The following is a 14,823-nucleotide window of genomic DNA, read 5'->3' on the forward strand; positions in this document are numbered from 1 at the left end:
TTGCTGAAGGATTACATTCTTTGACATGAGTTGCAGCCATTTCACCTGAATGTAGAGCAAGTTCAAGGCGCACTATAGGTTTCATCATTTCCCCTTCCTGCTCAAGTATTATCATCGAAAGCTATATCAGTTTAGATTGCATAAATACGACAATATGACACGCAATCATGCTGTTGAGAAGTTAGTTATTGATCACAATACACAGACAAAAATGGTACACTAACAAGAAGCAAGCCCCTTTAATCCAACCAGAAGCTCAAAGATACAACTTGCCTTTGACTGAATATTGAACTTGCTTCACATTTTCATTCAGTGACTCAATCCAACAATCAGAAGCATAAATACTAGTATTTAAGCGCTTTAATCCTAAATCGTAAAATCGTCTTTAAAGCTCATATGATACTAAGGTGTTAACAAAAAATATGGAGTTTTATGAACAGCTGTGAATTAAATTTGGTGTGGCCAATTAATAGGAGTATTATTCCAATCAGCTATAAGAGGAATCTATCAAACTGAATGCTGCTTGCTTTCTGATATTATTTCTTTCCATCATTTCTCTAACTTCTGCAGCAGCTTCCCACTGTCCTGCTTCAACATACATATTATACAACAATATATATGCAGCTGAGCTTTCAGGTTCTAGTCTCATCAATGCTTCAGCAGCAACTGGAGCCAACTCCACATTATTATGAAGCCTACAAGCACTAAGTAATGCACCCCAAATTTCCTTATCTGGCTCAAATGGCATACTCTTGATTAAATCCATGGCTTCCTCAAGTTGGCCATGTCGAGCAACATTGTCTACCAGGGAAGCATAATGTTCGATGCGAGGCTCAATGCCATATTCACTAACCATTGACTTTAAATATGCCCAACCCCCACCAACTAATCCAGCATGGGTACATGCACTCAAAACATAAATAAATGTAATATAAGTTGGTTGAACATTACTCTTCTTCTTTGATTCAAATAATTCTAAAGCCTCTAAAGCATAACCATGTGATGCATATCCTCCTATTATTGCGTTCCAAGAGATTACATCTTTTGATGATTTCAACCCATCGAAACTGACGTGTGACTCAATCAGTGCCCCGCATCTTGAATACATTGTAATGAGAGAGTTCTCTATAGGTACATCTGGAATTACACTCTTGGAGACCAACTGATGAATCTGCATACCTAATTTCAGATCCACAAGCCCAGTAGAGACACTAAGAACTGAAGATAAAGTATGTCTGTCAGGTTTTTCACCTTCAGCTTGCATTCGTTTGAAAAGCTCAATTGCCCCTTTATAATCCCTGTTTTTCTCATACCCTGCTACCATGGTGCTCCATGAAACTAAATGCTTTTGAGGCATCATCTCGAAATATTCACGAGCACGTTCTAAGTTACCCATTTGAGCATACCCTGAGATCATTGAATTCCAAGACATGTTATCAGGAGTTGGCATCACATTAAAAAGATTTAGAGCCTCCTCCATATCTAGAATTTGAACATAGCCATTGATCATGGTATTCCAAGAAAAAGTATCTCTATCCACCATTTGATCAAAGGGCTCCCTAAAAAATATCAAATTCCATTGTCCTACTTCTATACGACCGATAGGCATAGTGAGTAAAATAGAGCCAAAGAAGGGGACATCAACAATGCATTACGAACTGAAAAAAAGAAGATTTTTAAAGCTTTCATGTGGCCCTCATTATTCAAATTTGCTTCTACTTTGTAGTCTTAGCTTGTTTTGTCAATTGTCATGCCTTGGGAATATTTTTGAATTATGGACCATTCTAGACGTATTCATATTAAAAGTATATATTTATTAAACATTATTAAACATTTAAATTTAAATATTACAGGGTTTAAAATTTAAATTAAATAGGAATTAAATTCATAGAGATAAAAGAAATATCGTTAAATCAATCAATTTGGAGATCGAATCTCTTTCATTTTGTATACAGATAAATTTATTCCTAACAATACACATGATCTGTCACATATATTATTATGTGATCTAAACCAAAACAAATTGACTGAAAATATAGGTTAAAATTAATAAGAAATCTTTAATGTTAATGACTAAATTTTGTGTTTATAGCATATTAAAATCTATAATAAAAGGATTCATGCACTTGAAATTGATCTGGGCCTTTTTGCAAATAACCAATTTATTTGGACCAAAAGAGTTGCTATAAATATCTGCAATAGCTCCATACTCTTTAAAGCCCATAAAAAAGAAGGTTAAAGACTAGAGACATGTTTAGCAAAATATTAGAGTAAGAGAGGGGAGGGTACAAGTAGATTTGGTCATATTAGATCATAGGGTAAATTAGGTGTTTAGTACTTAAATTACCATTTTTAATCCATTTTAGCACCACAACTTTTAAATTTTTCAAAATCATACTTAAAATTTAGTTTTTTGTTTCATTTCCGTACATCTGTTCAAAATTTAACGTTAAGTTTTGAAAAAAATATATGAAAGTTTAGGTACTAAAATAGAATAAAATTGATAGTTTAGGTACTAAATACATTACATTTTTAACGACAAGATATTAAAATGAAACAAAAACTAAATTTTAAGTATAATTTTTTTAAAATTAAAAGTTTAAGTACTAAAACAAATCAAAACTGATAGTTTAGATATTAAATGCATAATTTACTTTAGATTATACTCGTCATATATATAAAGAATTATCTTAATATAGAACTCGTTGAGTGACCTAAGTGATTAAAGAGAATAATTTTTCCCATGAGATCATGGATTTGAGTAAATGTATCTATAGGGTGTACGTGAGATGATAATGATTAAAAACAATTATAAACAGATACTATCATGTAATTATCCAAACCACATTGTTGTATACATAAAAAAATTTATCTTATATATATATATAAAAGGACCGACCTCATACATAAATAAACTTCCTACTTCATCGTCCAAACGATCATGTATCCATGGGATTCAGAATTTAGTTCTTGTGAGCATCCTCCTCGGCTATCTGATTGCACTTGGAACCCAAAGTTTTCAAGTAGGCGTCGTTAATGACGAAAGGAGAGGGCTTGGTGGTCACGGCGTAGACTCGATCGCACTCTTCGTAATCCTTCATGGCTTCCTTGACCTCGGTCTCGAATTCTTTGAACCCTTGGTGCGTCTTGATGCCGCCCTTGAGGACAGCCATGGCCTTGTTCAGGTGCTCATTCGACGCCGCGTAGAATTTATTGCAGTCCCTCACCATCTGGCTGTTGCCCACCGTGGGCACCCTCTCCTTCGCGCGCTCCGAAGCGCCTATCAAGTCCTTCAGGGAGGCTTCGAGTTTCGGATCGGATAGGACGCCGCCGCCTCCGCTCGGGACTTCCGCCTCGAGTTCACGTTTAACGGTGGTGTCGGCTTGAGTGACCAGGAGAATCGTGGCGAATGCAACGAAGGTTAGTGGAAATGAGATTTGTTTCTTGTTGGCCATGCTCTTTTCTTTTTATTATTATTATTTTGTTGTTGTGATGGAGGGGTGATTGGGAGCATTCATATAGGTAACCTGACCTGAGAATTTCCAGGGCTCGGCATTATTTTGGTTTATCTTTGTTGTTTTGTTTCCCAATTTTCTAAATTAAGGAGACCAAATTCAAAAGCATACCATATTATGTGCAGTTAAAATCGCTATTTCGCATCTTATATGCTTTATATTTTGGGGGTAAAGTACACAAATGGTCCCGACTATAGAGTATTGATTTATTAAGTCTATCGACTATTAAAAGTTATAAAATATCATTTGATTATAGGGTATTACTTTATTGAGTCCATCGACTATAATAAGTTATAAAATAGTCATTAGACTATTCGTTATGTTCTAAACACATCATTTTTATTAAAAAAAAATGACAGCATTCTAAGCTGGACGTTAACATACTGATTGTGATATAATAAAATCTTATCCCAGAATCTAAATAGCTATCATATCAACGTCCAACTTAGACGACCGCAAATTTTTGAACAAAAAACGAGTTTAAATATATAAATAGTCGGGGTGACCATTTTGTAACTTTTAATAGTCGAGAAACTCAACAGAGAACACTTTATAGTTGGAGAACCATTTTGTAACTTTTAATAGTCGAATGACTTATTAAGCAATACTATATAGTCAGGGACCATTTATGTACTTTACCCTATATTTTGAAAGATATAAATATGAATTAATTGCATCATATATCTTTAAACTTTTTATTATTTCATTTTCATCCTTAAATTATAAATCTCATTCTAAATTGATCTTTAAACTTTTGAACATTTCAATTTCATCCCAAACTAACAATATTGTATGTTTGTATAATTGGTAGACAATATTGTTTGTTTGTATAATTGGTAGACCAAACTATATTATGTATGTTAGAAAAAAATAGGTTAAATAATGATTGAAATTAATAACAAATTTGGATGAGTTTATGGATGAAATTGGAAGACTCAAAAGTTTGGAGACTAATTTAGAATGAGGGTCACAGTTTGGGGTGAAATTAGAATGTTCAAAAGTTTAAGGACTAATTTATAAGTAGATTCATAGTTTAGGGGTGAAATTAGAATATTTGAAGTTTGAGGATCAATTTAAAATGAAAGTTCTAGTTTGAGGATGTGAAACTAATTAACTCTAATTAATTTATAAATACAAATTTTATATAAATTATCCTACGTGTTATATAATTAAATTTATTCATGATACACTAATTCCATAAAATTTTAATTTAAAGCACATCTTACTAAAACATGTCTTGAACAAAATATGCTATAATACACTAATTCAGGTTATCTATATGTTTCAGAAAAAAAAAGAGAAAAGGATAAATTATGCAATTAATACCTAAAATATCAGTTTTGATACATTTTAGTACCTAATTTTTTAATTCTTTTCAAAATCATACCTGAAACTTAGTTTTATTTTGTTTTAGTATCCTATTCAAATTTATCGTTAAGTTTTTAAAAAAAATCAAAAGTTTAGGTACTGAAATGGGCTAAACTGATAGTTTAAGCACTAAATACGTTAATTTTTCAATGACGAGTACTAAAATGAAACAAAAACTAAACATTAGACATGATTTTGAAAAAATTGAAAGTTTAGATACTAGAACGGACCAAAACTGATAGATTAGGTATTAAATGCGTCATTTACCCAAAAAAGAAAAAGATGCATAGTTTTATGAACGAAATCTTAATATTATCCAACAAACGGGTCTTTGAAAACTATAACACAGCATTGCAGCTTTGTAGTTACATATATCATTCTTGTTTACCTTTTCCAAATACCTTTTCCAGCCTTCAGCAATGAAGCATACAGCAGCTCGTTCCAGGTATCCGGTACTCCAGGCAAACACCAATGACTGCAATCTTGAGCTCCGACCGCTCGATTCCGTTCTTCTTCGGTCTTGTATTCTCTTCTATAGATAGAAGGATGCGCGTCTTTCCGGTAATCCGTAAGCCTGCTTATGTTCAGATATATAACCGGAATTTTGGTTGTTTGAAGAACATGTTCCACGGCTCTCATTTTGGAAGGGTACTTGGTCAAGTGTGTTTCGTTGGTTATCGGCTCGGTTTCCTGGTGACATTGTCCTCCAGAGTTCCATTGGCCTCCCCTGCAACCAATATCCGGATATACATCGGACTGAGTATGCAAGATGAAGAATGCGAAACATAGCAATATAGCATATATTGCCTACTTCAACACAGACATGTATGATGATATGTGCTAACCTATATATATACACAAACAAGAGGTTCGTAAATCGTAATCTTACCAGAAATGGGTAACGGAATATCCCCTGAAGAACACCTGAGTTCGACTGATATCGACATTCTTGTCTACCCATCTCGACCAGGTTGCTAGTGCCTTCTGATAAGCTTTCAGGACTTTGAGCCGCGGGTAAACATAGTCACCCTCTTGGTAATAGTCTTCCCTGCATGATCACAGAAAACGGTTTTGCTTTCGCTTTTCCAAAAATAGAAGCTTATGGCATCATAATGTTGCAAGAACTAGACATTTCGAGTTTACGAATTACGAGTACTCACCCTTTGGAAGTTTTCTCATGAGTCCACCAATGACCTGTATTGAACACCATCAAATCCGCATCATGATACATTGAAGTTGCTGGATCCATGAGATCCAACCTTAGTGTCTCGATCGATCCGTTTTTGCGCTTGAAAGACGATTCTTTGACGAGAAACGGGGCGGCAACAAAGTCCACAGAGCAATTATAATCCTACAAGGACACATGTTCTTGTAAGAAATGCATTTACAGTTGGTGTAGCTTTTGTAACAAGCAACATTAACAAGTCCAAAAAACCAACTTGCCTCAAACCTGAATGCATAAATCCCCTTCTTCTTAAAGTCACTCCTACCGGAAATTTCGTAAACTCTCTTCTTTTTCTTGACGCTACGCCGGAGAATACACACCATGGATTCCCACATGTTCCGGTTCAACGAATCGCCGATGTAAACGAGCCTTTTCCCTCTCAGTCTCTCCAGAAAATCAGTTGCATTCAGCCTGTAAGGTCAATAATGAGAGTTAAAAAGAGCTGTTAAGCATAAGAACAACACTAAAAGCATCCCTTACCTTGGTAATTCACATCTATTTGGCTGCCATTTCCATTTGATGTAGCCATTATCAGGCCTCCCATTGCGCTGACAGTCGAAGTCTTTATCGATATAAGGACACGAACCCGGCCGATAATACGGCTTCGAACGACCATTCCACACCCATCTACCATCAAACAGATCACAAGTCTCAAATGAACCATCCAATTCCATAGCCTTATCTTCAACTGGTAGCACAGGAATTTCCCCTTGATGATTGTTATCTGCAATCACGTTACCAACGAATTCCCCTTCAGTAACATTGGTTGCATTCACATTTTCACCAACCAAAGTTACATTTTTTACAGTTTCATCTCCATTTGAGCCTAAAAGGTTACTATTTTCTTGGAAAACTAAACCATTTGCATCTTCAACAACAAAGTTTCCATCCATGTTAATATCCACACCATCCTCTAAATCAACCCAATCTCCCTCAATCTCCTCCAAAACGTCTTGCTTTTCTGCAACTTCCGACGCATTGTCGAGCCTTTTCTCGGTATCAACGGGCCTCGGCCGCGGTTCCTTGGTCACATTAGCAACCGAGGAACGAAGAGAAACGGCGGCGGCACCGGTGGTGACACTGTAAGACAAGACAGAACCTTTAAGGGAGCTGTTAAGCAAGAGACCGGTGAGTACTATAAGAGACGCCACCGACCCCCAGACGAGCCGCGAACCCGCCTTTCCCCTCGGGGACAATTGGTCTGACAAACCGTGCTTCTTTACATCCATCGAACTTGAACAAAAAAAGGAACCGCAAATGCCTTGAGGAGCAAAAGAGATAAGACCAGGGAACAAAAACAAGTGAACAAGTTGTGGTGGGGAAGAAGAAGAAGACAGGGGTAGTGTGGTCCAGAAATGACAAACGAGAACTGAGGAGAATAAGTTACAAGTGTTTAATTCACATGTGAAACAAATTTGCTGTAAATGGGTCTTTGGTGTGAGCTTCTACACTTGTGCTTGTTTCGAACAAGTTCAGAAGGGAGAGCAAGTTAAAAAGGGTAAACGGAAGGGGTAAATTGGTTTACTGTAACTGGATATCTTGATGCCATTTTCGAGTATTCAAAGTGCAGTAACTGGCGTCATTATCAAATGGTAATTTTCTTTTCGATTTTTACAAGGAATTATTAACAATTTGTGAATGATTAGGGTTTTTTTTAAAGAGAATTTTATATTTTTAAAAAAGTACAAATGTCGTAAAAAATAAGCGAACCAATGAATGAACCAGGTACAAGATTTGTCGGATGAATGAACCAATGGCTTTGATGTAAATAGTGCGACGAAGGTGAGGATATTTTTGTCCAAGTGCTGGGAAAAAGTAACTGCCAAATACATCGATACCCCTGGTGTACATGTTCCCGCTGACACTCGATGCAGACACGTGGCGGAAGACGGAGCTTATATAATCTCGATGGTTATGAAGAGGGTGGGTTAGCACGCCGCACGTGCTGATGTTTACAAAGCACCGCCAACCGCATCGCACTGAAATGATCACACGTGTCAAAACATTTTGATAGAGTGCAGACGCACTTGTGACAAATTCATCACTCTGTGTCCCTGTTTGCAGATTTGCGGTTCCATCCCACTCAAACGTTTTTACATTCTTCTTTTGGTATAGTGACAAGTTTAGCATTCATAGTTTATACTCTTATCAATTTAGTCCTTTATTTTGCCCTGATCTCAATTTTTTTTAATAAATATAATATAATATATACAAATGGTCTTATGATTATAAGACATTATTTTATTGAGTCATTCGACTATTAAAAATTATAAAATAATCTTTCGAGTATAGGATGTTGTTCTGTTGAGTCTCTGACTATTAAAAGTTACAAATTATCACCCGGTTGTCCATTGTGTTTTAAATTCATCTTTAAAAACTTGATGATTATTTGATTTGGACGGATGGTTGTTTAAGATTTTGATATCAAATTTTATCATATCATAGTTAACACGCAGAAATCACTATTAATTTTTTAACAAAAAAAAGATGAGTTTGGATAACAATTAATAGTCAAATGATCATTTTTTAACTTTTGACAGTCGGAGAACTCAACAAAGCAACACCCTATAGTCAGAGGATCATTTTGTAACTTTTAATAGTCAGATGACTTGATAAAATGTCTTATAGTCAGAGACCATTTATGTATTTTACCCTATAATATTTTATCTTTGTCTTAAAGTATTTAAAATATTTTTAAGAACAAGACTCGATAGTAAAAGAATTGTTGTTATTCCTTAATATTTTAGATTTGAACATTAAAAATGTCAGATGTGTGAGCATTCAAAGTTAAATGATTGAGAGTTGTCTTTGAACATATATTACTTTATACTTATCTCATATTAACAAAAAAAATAAATTATTTTAAAAACTTTATTAAATTTACCTTAAAAATAATTATTAAATTTAAAAATATAAATATAAAGTCAAATTTATTATTATGATTTTTTATTCTCGTTTTGTTATTAATTACTCTTATTTCTAAATACTTTACACCTGTATAAAACTTACTGCTTTAACTCGAGATTTTTCTTAGCAAAATTTCATTTTTTATATTATACAAAGATCGTGTCACCAAAGCAACAGTTTACGGGATTCGAGAAAAACTACGTCGTTCGCATGAAAAGGCTAACCCATGTACATTTCACGCCATATGTACAATGATGATTCGTGGGAATGTCTCACGTGCGGCGCCTTAGTATACAACTAAAATAAAGTGTTATCAGTTTTATTATTATTTTAAATAATAAAAATAGTATAAAATAATCGAAAACGTTATTATTTTTATCAGTTCAAATTAACTATATAGGTAAACGCGGTAGAAAAAATTCGATCAAAAAATAATATTTTTTCTACCGCATTTACCTATAAAGGTAATTATAACCGGTAAAAATAATAATATTTTCAATCATTTTTTACCGGTTTTGTTATTTAAAATAATAACAAAACCGATAACGCCTTATTTTAAACGTATACTAAGACACTGCACCGCATAACTCTCTATGATTAGTTAAAACTCTTAAGCAACCTAAAGGGGTCTCCTCATATAGGGTTGTGAGAAAAATATTTTTATTATATAAGTCATCTACCATATTATTTTTCGAAATATGATTTCTTAGTGGTTTAAAGACATCGTGTACTTCTAGGGTCTTCTTCATTTGCCTGAAGACGTTATGCAGTCGTGAGGTCTTTTTCATTTGTCTGAAGACGCCATGCAATCGTAGAGTCTTCATATTTGGCTTAAAGACGCGTGGAGCACCTAACGTCTTTATATTAATACTGTGCAATTCACTTTAGATGAGGAAATAATCCTCAGGTTGAATTATATTGGGAATTAAAAAATCACAGTTACATTATCTCAACCATTTTACCTAAACTTGGGTTTTGATGGTGAATAATATTTTGACAGTCTACCAGGATTATAAGATAATATTTATTTATAATTTTTTAAAAATTTTAATAACGTATATATTTTATCCAAACGTAATTGTTCGAATTTAAGATCTCAATAAAAAATAATATTTTATTTAATCACGAAATTATTTAATAGGTTCATATTAATAAAATATTAAATTATGATTAATTATTTTTTTGAAATTGAAATATAAGAACGAAACGATTGAAGCCTGTGGATAGCATGCATTAGGTATTATGTCAATTTAAGGTTGTGGTTAACGAGAATAGTGAAGTCCATTTCGAAATTAATGCAATACAAAACGAATGAATTAGCATGCATTAGGTATGAGACATTAATGTGAATGTATATGTATTACAAATGAAGATGTTTCAAAGTTGTGAACTAGATTTAATTATTTTGGGCCATGTTGATCTACTTATTAGGCTTTAGAGATCGACCAACCCATAAGGCCCGTCTTTGGTTTGTTTAGGGTTCAGGCTAAATGCGAAGGCAAAATTGACCCATTAGCCCAGACAGTATAATTAATTGACTCATTAGGTCACTTTGAATTTTATTTTGGGATTCATGTCAAATGCTACTGTAACGTCCTAAAATTAGGGTTAGTGACTAAAATGAAAGTTTTGAAACTTTGAGGTCTAATTTTAAAAGATTGAAAAGTTCAAGGATTTAATTAAGAAATAGTTTATAAAGGATTTAATAGTAAAGTTTGAAAGTTATATGGGTATAATGGTCATTTGATAAGAAAGATTTATATTTTTCCCTTTATAAAGGAAAATCACGTGAAAAATGAGAGAAAGGAAAAGTGAAGTCCGGAACTTTGTTTCTTCTTCTTCATCCTCTTCACCGTGAGCTCATTTCAAAGGTGAGTTGGATTTAACTTGAATGTTTCTTTAAATTTAAGGTTTCTTTTTATTCTTAGAGTGATAAGAAAGCTTAAAGGAAGTTTTAAGTGGCTTAAAACTTAAAGAATTTCAAGTTATGAGAGATTAAGAAAAAGAAGTTTTTAAGTGAATTATTGACATAAAAGGAGTTGATGGATTTAGAAACTGGAATTGACTTGTCAATAATTGAATTAAGAGATATGAAGTGATAGAATTGAAATTAGAACATATAGAAAATTTGGTATGATTCTTGATTTCCATTTTGAGCATGAGATTTTGAAGTTAAAAAGGTACTAAATGCATAGGAATTGGTTTGGGTATGTATATGTGAGTTAAGAGTATTAAATGGGTTAAGATATGAAGGATTTAAGTTCATATTGAGTAATTTTCGGGCTTAAAAGGGAAAATATGGGCTATGGGTATCGATACCGATTCATCAGGTACCAATACTTCAAGAGTAAAAACGAGGAAGACATTTATGAGGTATCGATACTTGAAGAACAGTATCGATACCAAGGGTACCGATACCTTAAGGACAATATCGATACCATCTTTGAAACGAGAATTACAGAATGCAATATGGGTATCGATACTTAGGCATGGTACAAATACCACAGTTAGAAAGTATCGATACCCTAAGAAGGGTACCGATACTACTTCAAGTAGAAAAGAGAATTAAACCTTTCTTCTAGCTTAAGAAATTAAGGAACTAATTATAGTATTAGGAATGTTGATATGTATATTATACGTATGATTATGTAGATATCGATCGAGAGCAACGTGCGGACAAATTGATAAGTAATAGTCATAAAAAAGAGATAAAGAATTGGTATTGACTAGTGAGGCCAGGTGAGTGCATTACATTATGTATATGATATGCCATGGAAATAAGAATTGCGATGAGTCTAATTTCCATATTATGTTATATGAATATGATTGCATGTGTTATACGTTATTGTGTGAATTACATGTTATACCATGTATGTTAAATGAGGTATGTGAATGAAGATTGGCGTGTTGATCTATGTTAAATGATATAATGGAATTATATAATGATGTGAATCTGGATTATAAGCTATATGATTATAAGAACAATATATGAGTTATATAAAATGATTATGTAATAATATAAGGATATAATAAAAGTGAGTTCATGAGAAATGATATGAGCTAGGTAAGCATGTGTAAAGGTTATATAAACAATAGGAACATGAGTTGGGTAAGTACATGGTTGTGTTATCATTTATGTAAAATAGTATAATAGAATTATATGATTAAATGAGAAGTGAGATAAACTAAGTAAGATTGACCTATAGGATGATATGAAAATATTATATCAACTAGGAGATTTGAACATAAGTGATGATACGAACATATAAGATAAGCTATATGGGGAAGATTCATGTGCTTAAATAAAATTATGACATATGGGTTATATGATAAAGATCTATGAAGCCATGTGAGAAGGTTATAGTAGCCATATGAAATTGAACTAAGTAAATAGATTAAATTAGTAGATAAATGAAATAATAGAAGTGATATATTTATTTATAATTTATGGCATATGTTATGTGAATATAATAGAATGAAGCATAAGCTGTATCATATGATATAAGTTATTATATACATATATGATACATGTTATTAAACAAAACATGCGTGATTATATGAGGAATGTGTAACACCCCAACCCGTATCCGACCCGAATACGAGTCCGAGATGTCACATTGACTTTTCAAAACATTTTTCTTACAAAATATCAAGACATTTGAACTCTTTTTAAGAAAATACGATAATATATTGTTGAATCATGTTTGTTATAACAAATTTAAGAAGATATACGTTTTATGAATAATAAAATATGGTATGAACATTGAACAATACCGTATGAACAGTAGTGAATAGTACCCCGAATGTTAAAATTTCCAGATTGTAATAGGGGAACCGATTCCCCTGCTATAGGGAATCGATACCCTGCTACAGTGCTGCTACAATACTCCTACAGTATTTCCGTAAAATACGTATAAATTTATAAAAATCTTAGTTTTCATCCGTATAAAATTTCCATTTACAAATACACCTTTAAAACATTACAAAATTCAATCATATGATTTTACAAAACCGGTTAGAACATATCATATTTAATCCTTTATTTACATGCCAACCACTATCCTTATTACAAAATACATACTATACATTTCTTTTCTGATCTGATCTTTGGAAAGGAGAAACTGACCTGTCTTGCATAACTTTTACCAATCTTCCTCTTCTCAGAACCTACGAGTGAAACAATCACACGCTAAGTCGTTGACTTAGTAAGGCATATAAAACATAATTATATGCTAATTGTAACTTCTATAATGCATGAACATTGATATTACCTTATCATACCAAAGCATATATTCTTTTCTGTAATATATACATACATGCACATATTATGTAACATAACATCATTAACATGCTTATCATTTCTCATTTTATCATCAATAATTTCTTTATATACCATATCATCATATAATGTAAACTATAAATCATACCATTGCATAAATAATTACCAATCTCATATAACAAATACATTTCACTTAAGAATACACACAATATCACATATAAATCTTGTAAATACTTTTGATATCTTTTATAGGCCCATGTATATTACTGAGAACTCAAGGTATGTGAGTACTGTGAGGTTGTGCACTATGTTGTCACCACAGCTCGTATAAATTTGCACCGTAGTGCCACGTAGAAATTGCACCAAAGTGTCGCGTATAAATACACTGTAGTGCCATATAAGATTGTCCATAAGGACCACATATAAATTCTTTAAGAATTATATACATATACCAATGATCAAGTAGGTGTCTCAAAAGACCTCATATATGTTCCAAAGAATACATATACGTCCCGAATGTCCACGTAGAATTTGTTTTGAAGGACCACGTAGACCCTCTACTCTTGGCATGCCGACTATACCTCTAGATCTCATGACACATAACATGGGCATTATCTTTCATATTTATTACATTTTCATAGCGGCACATAGTTCACTTACACGTAGAACATTTTTATATGATTCATATTCACATGTCACATAGCTTATACCTTGTTCTTATGTCTTCTCACAGACATATATTCTTTCTCACGTAGTCACATAGATCCATATCATATATCACATATGCATGTAATCATATAAATTGTATCATATAACTTATATTATATCTCATGTGTTCATGTAAACATGCATGCTATATTTTGTTCACATATGTTCATATATGCATCATATAATCCTTTCCTATAGTTCATATTTTATTTTCACATATGGCATATCCCATAAATCACAAGCATATATAAGCACATATCAGTTCATATAATCAAGTATACATACATTTCATGTCATTCACATCCTTATAATCAATACTCCATACACTATAACTATTGGAAATAGACTTATCACAAGTCCAATTCCTTATAATCCTATAAACTAAAATGCACTCATAAGAATCATATCAATCATATAACATTTTAGGAGTCACTTCTTACCATAGTAACTCCGTCACTGGCTCATCGCAAGCCAATGTTTTTCGATCGCATAAGTACAATTAAATTGCACTCACCTTAGCCTTGCTCTGATTGGATCCTAATCCTTTGATTATTCTGGAACTTGTTTAGGCTCAATATCTACATAAATATAACATTTCAAAACAACTATCAGAAGCCTAAACCTTAAACTTAATGTTAATAACTTAAGCCAGTTTAATGAACCAAAATTCTATTTTTTTCTTTAGGGGGAATCGATACCCCCCCAGGGGGAATCTGTACCCCTTGTGTAATCTGTAATTTTCGTTCAAGCCCAGAAAATCATTGTTCATGCACAAAAATTCACTATATCAACTTAAATTCTTCATATTTCATTCCCTTTCA

General features: G+C 33.0%; 2 protein-coding genes across 2 annotated transcripts; both read right to left on the reverse strand.

The window, feature by feature from the left end:
- Positions 1-389: 389 nt before the first annotated feature.
- On the reverse strand, positions 390-1,609 carry LOC120149510 (pentatricopeptide repeat-containing protein At1g62260, mitochondrial-like). The gene has a single exon (XM_039162276.1). It carries the CDS (start codon positions 1,607-1,609, stop codon positions 488-490), a length of 1,122 nt encoding a protein of 373 aa, XP_039018207.1. The 3' UTR covers positions 390-487.
- A 3,581-nt stretch (positions 1,610-5,190) lies between these two features.
- Positions 5,191-7,409, reverse strand: LOC120149386 (protein trichome birefringence-like 2). Its single transcript, XM_039162187.1, has 5 exons — positions 6,589-7,409; positions 6,327-6,519; positions 6,044-6,234; positions 5,773-5,931; positions 5,191-5,610 (listed from the first exon to the last, which is right to left on the reverse strand). Exons 1-5 carry the CDS (start codon positions 7,335-7,337, stop codon positions 5,268-5,270), a joined length of 1,635 nt encoding a protein of 544 aa, XP_039018118.1. The 5' UTR covers positions 7,338-7,409; the 3' UTR covers positions 5,191-5,267.
- Between the last annotated feature and the right edge of the window lie 7,414 nt (positions 7,410-14,823).

Source organism: Hibiscus syriacus, unplaced genomic scaffold, assembly GCF_006381635.1.
Source record: "Hibiscus syriacus cultivar Baekdansim isolate YM2019G1 unplaced genomic scaffold, ASM638163v2 tig00111005_pilon, whole genome shotgun sequence".
In the NCBI taxonomy this organism is placed as follows: Eukaryota; Viridiplantae; Streptophyta; class Magnoliopsida; order Malvales; family Malvaceae; genus Hibiscus; species Hibiscus syriacus.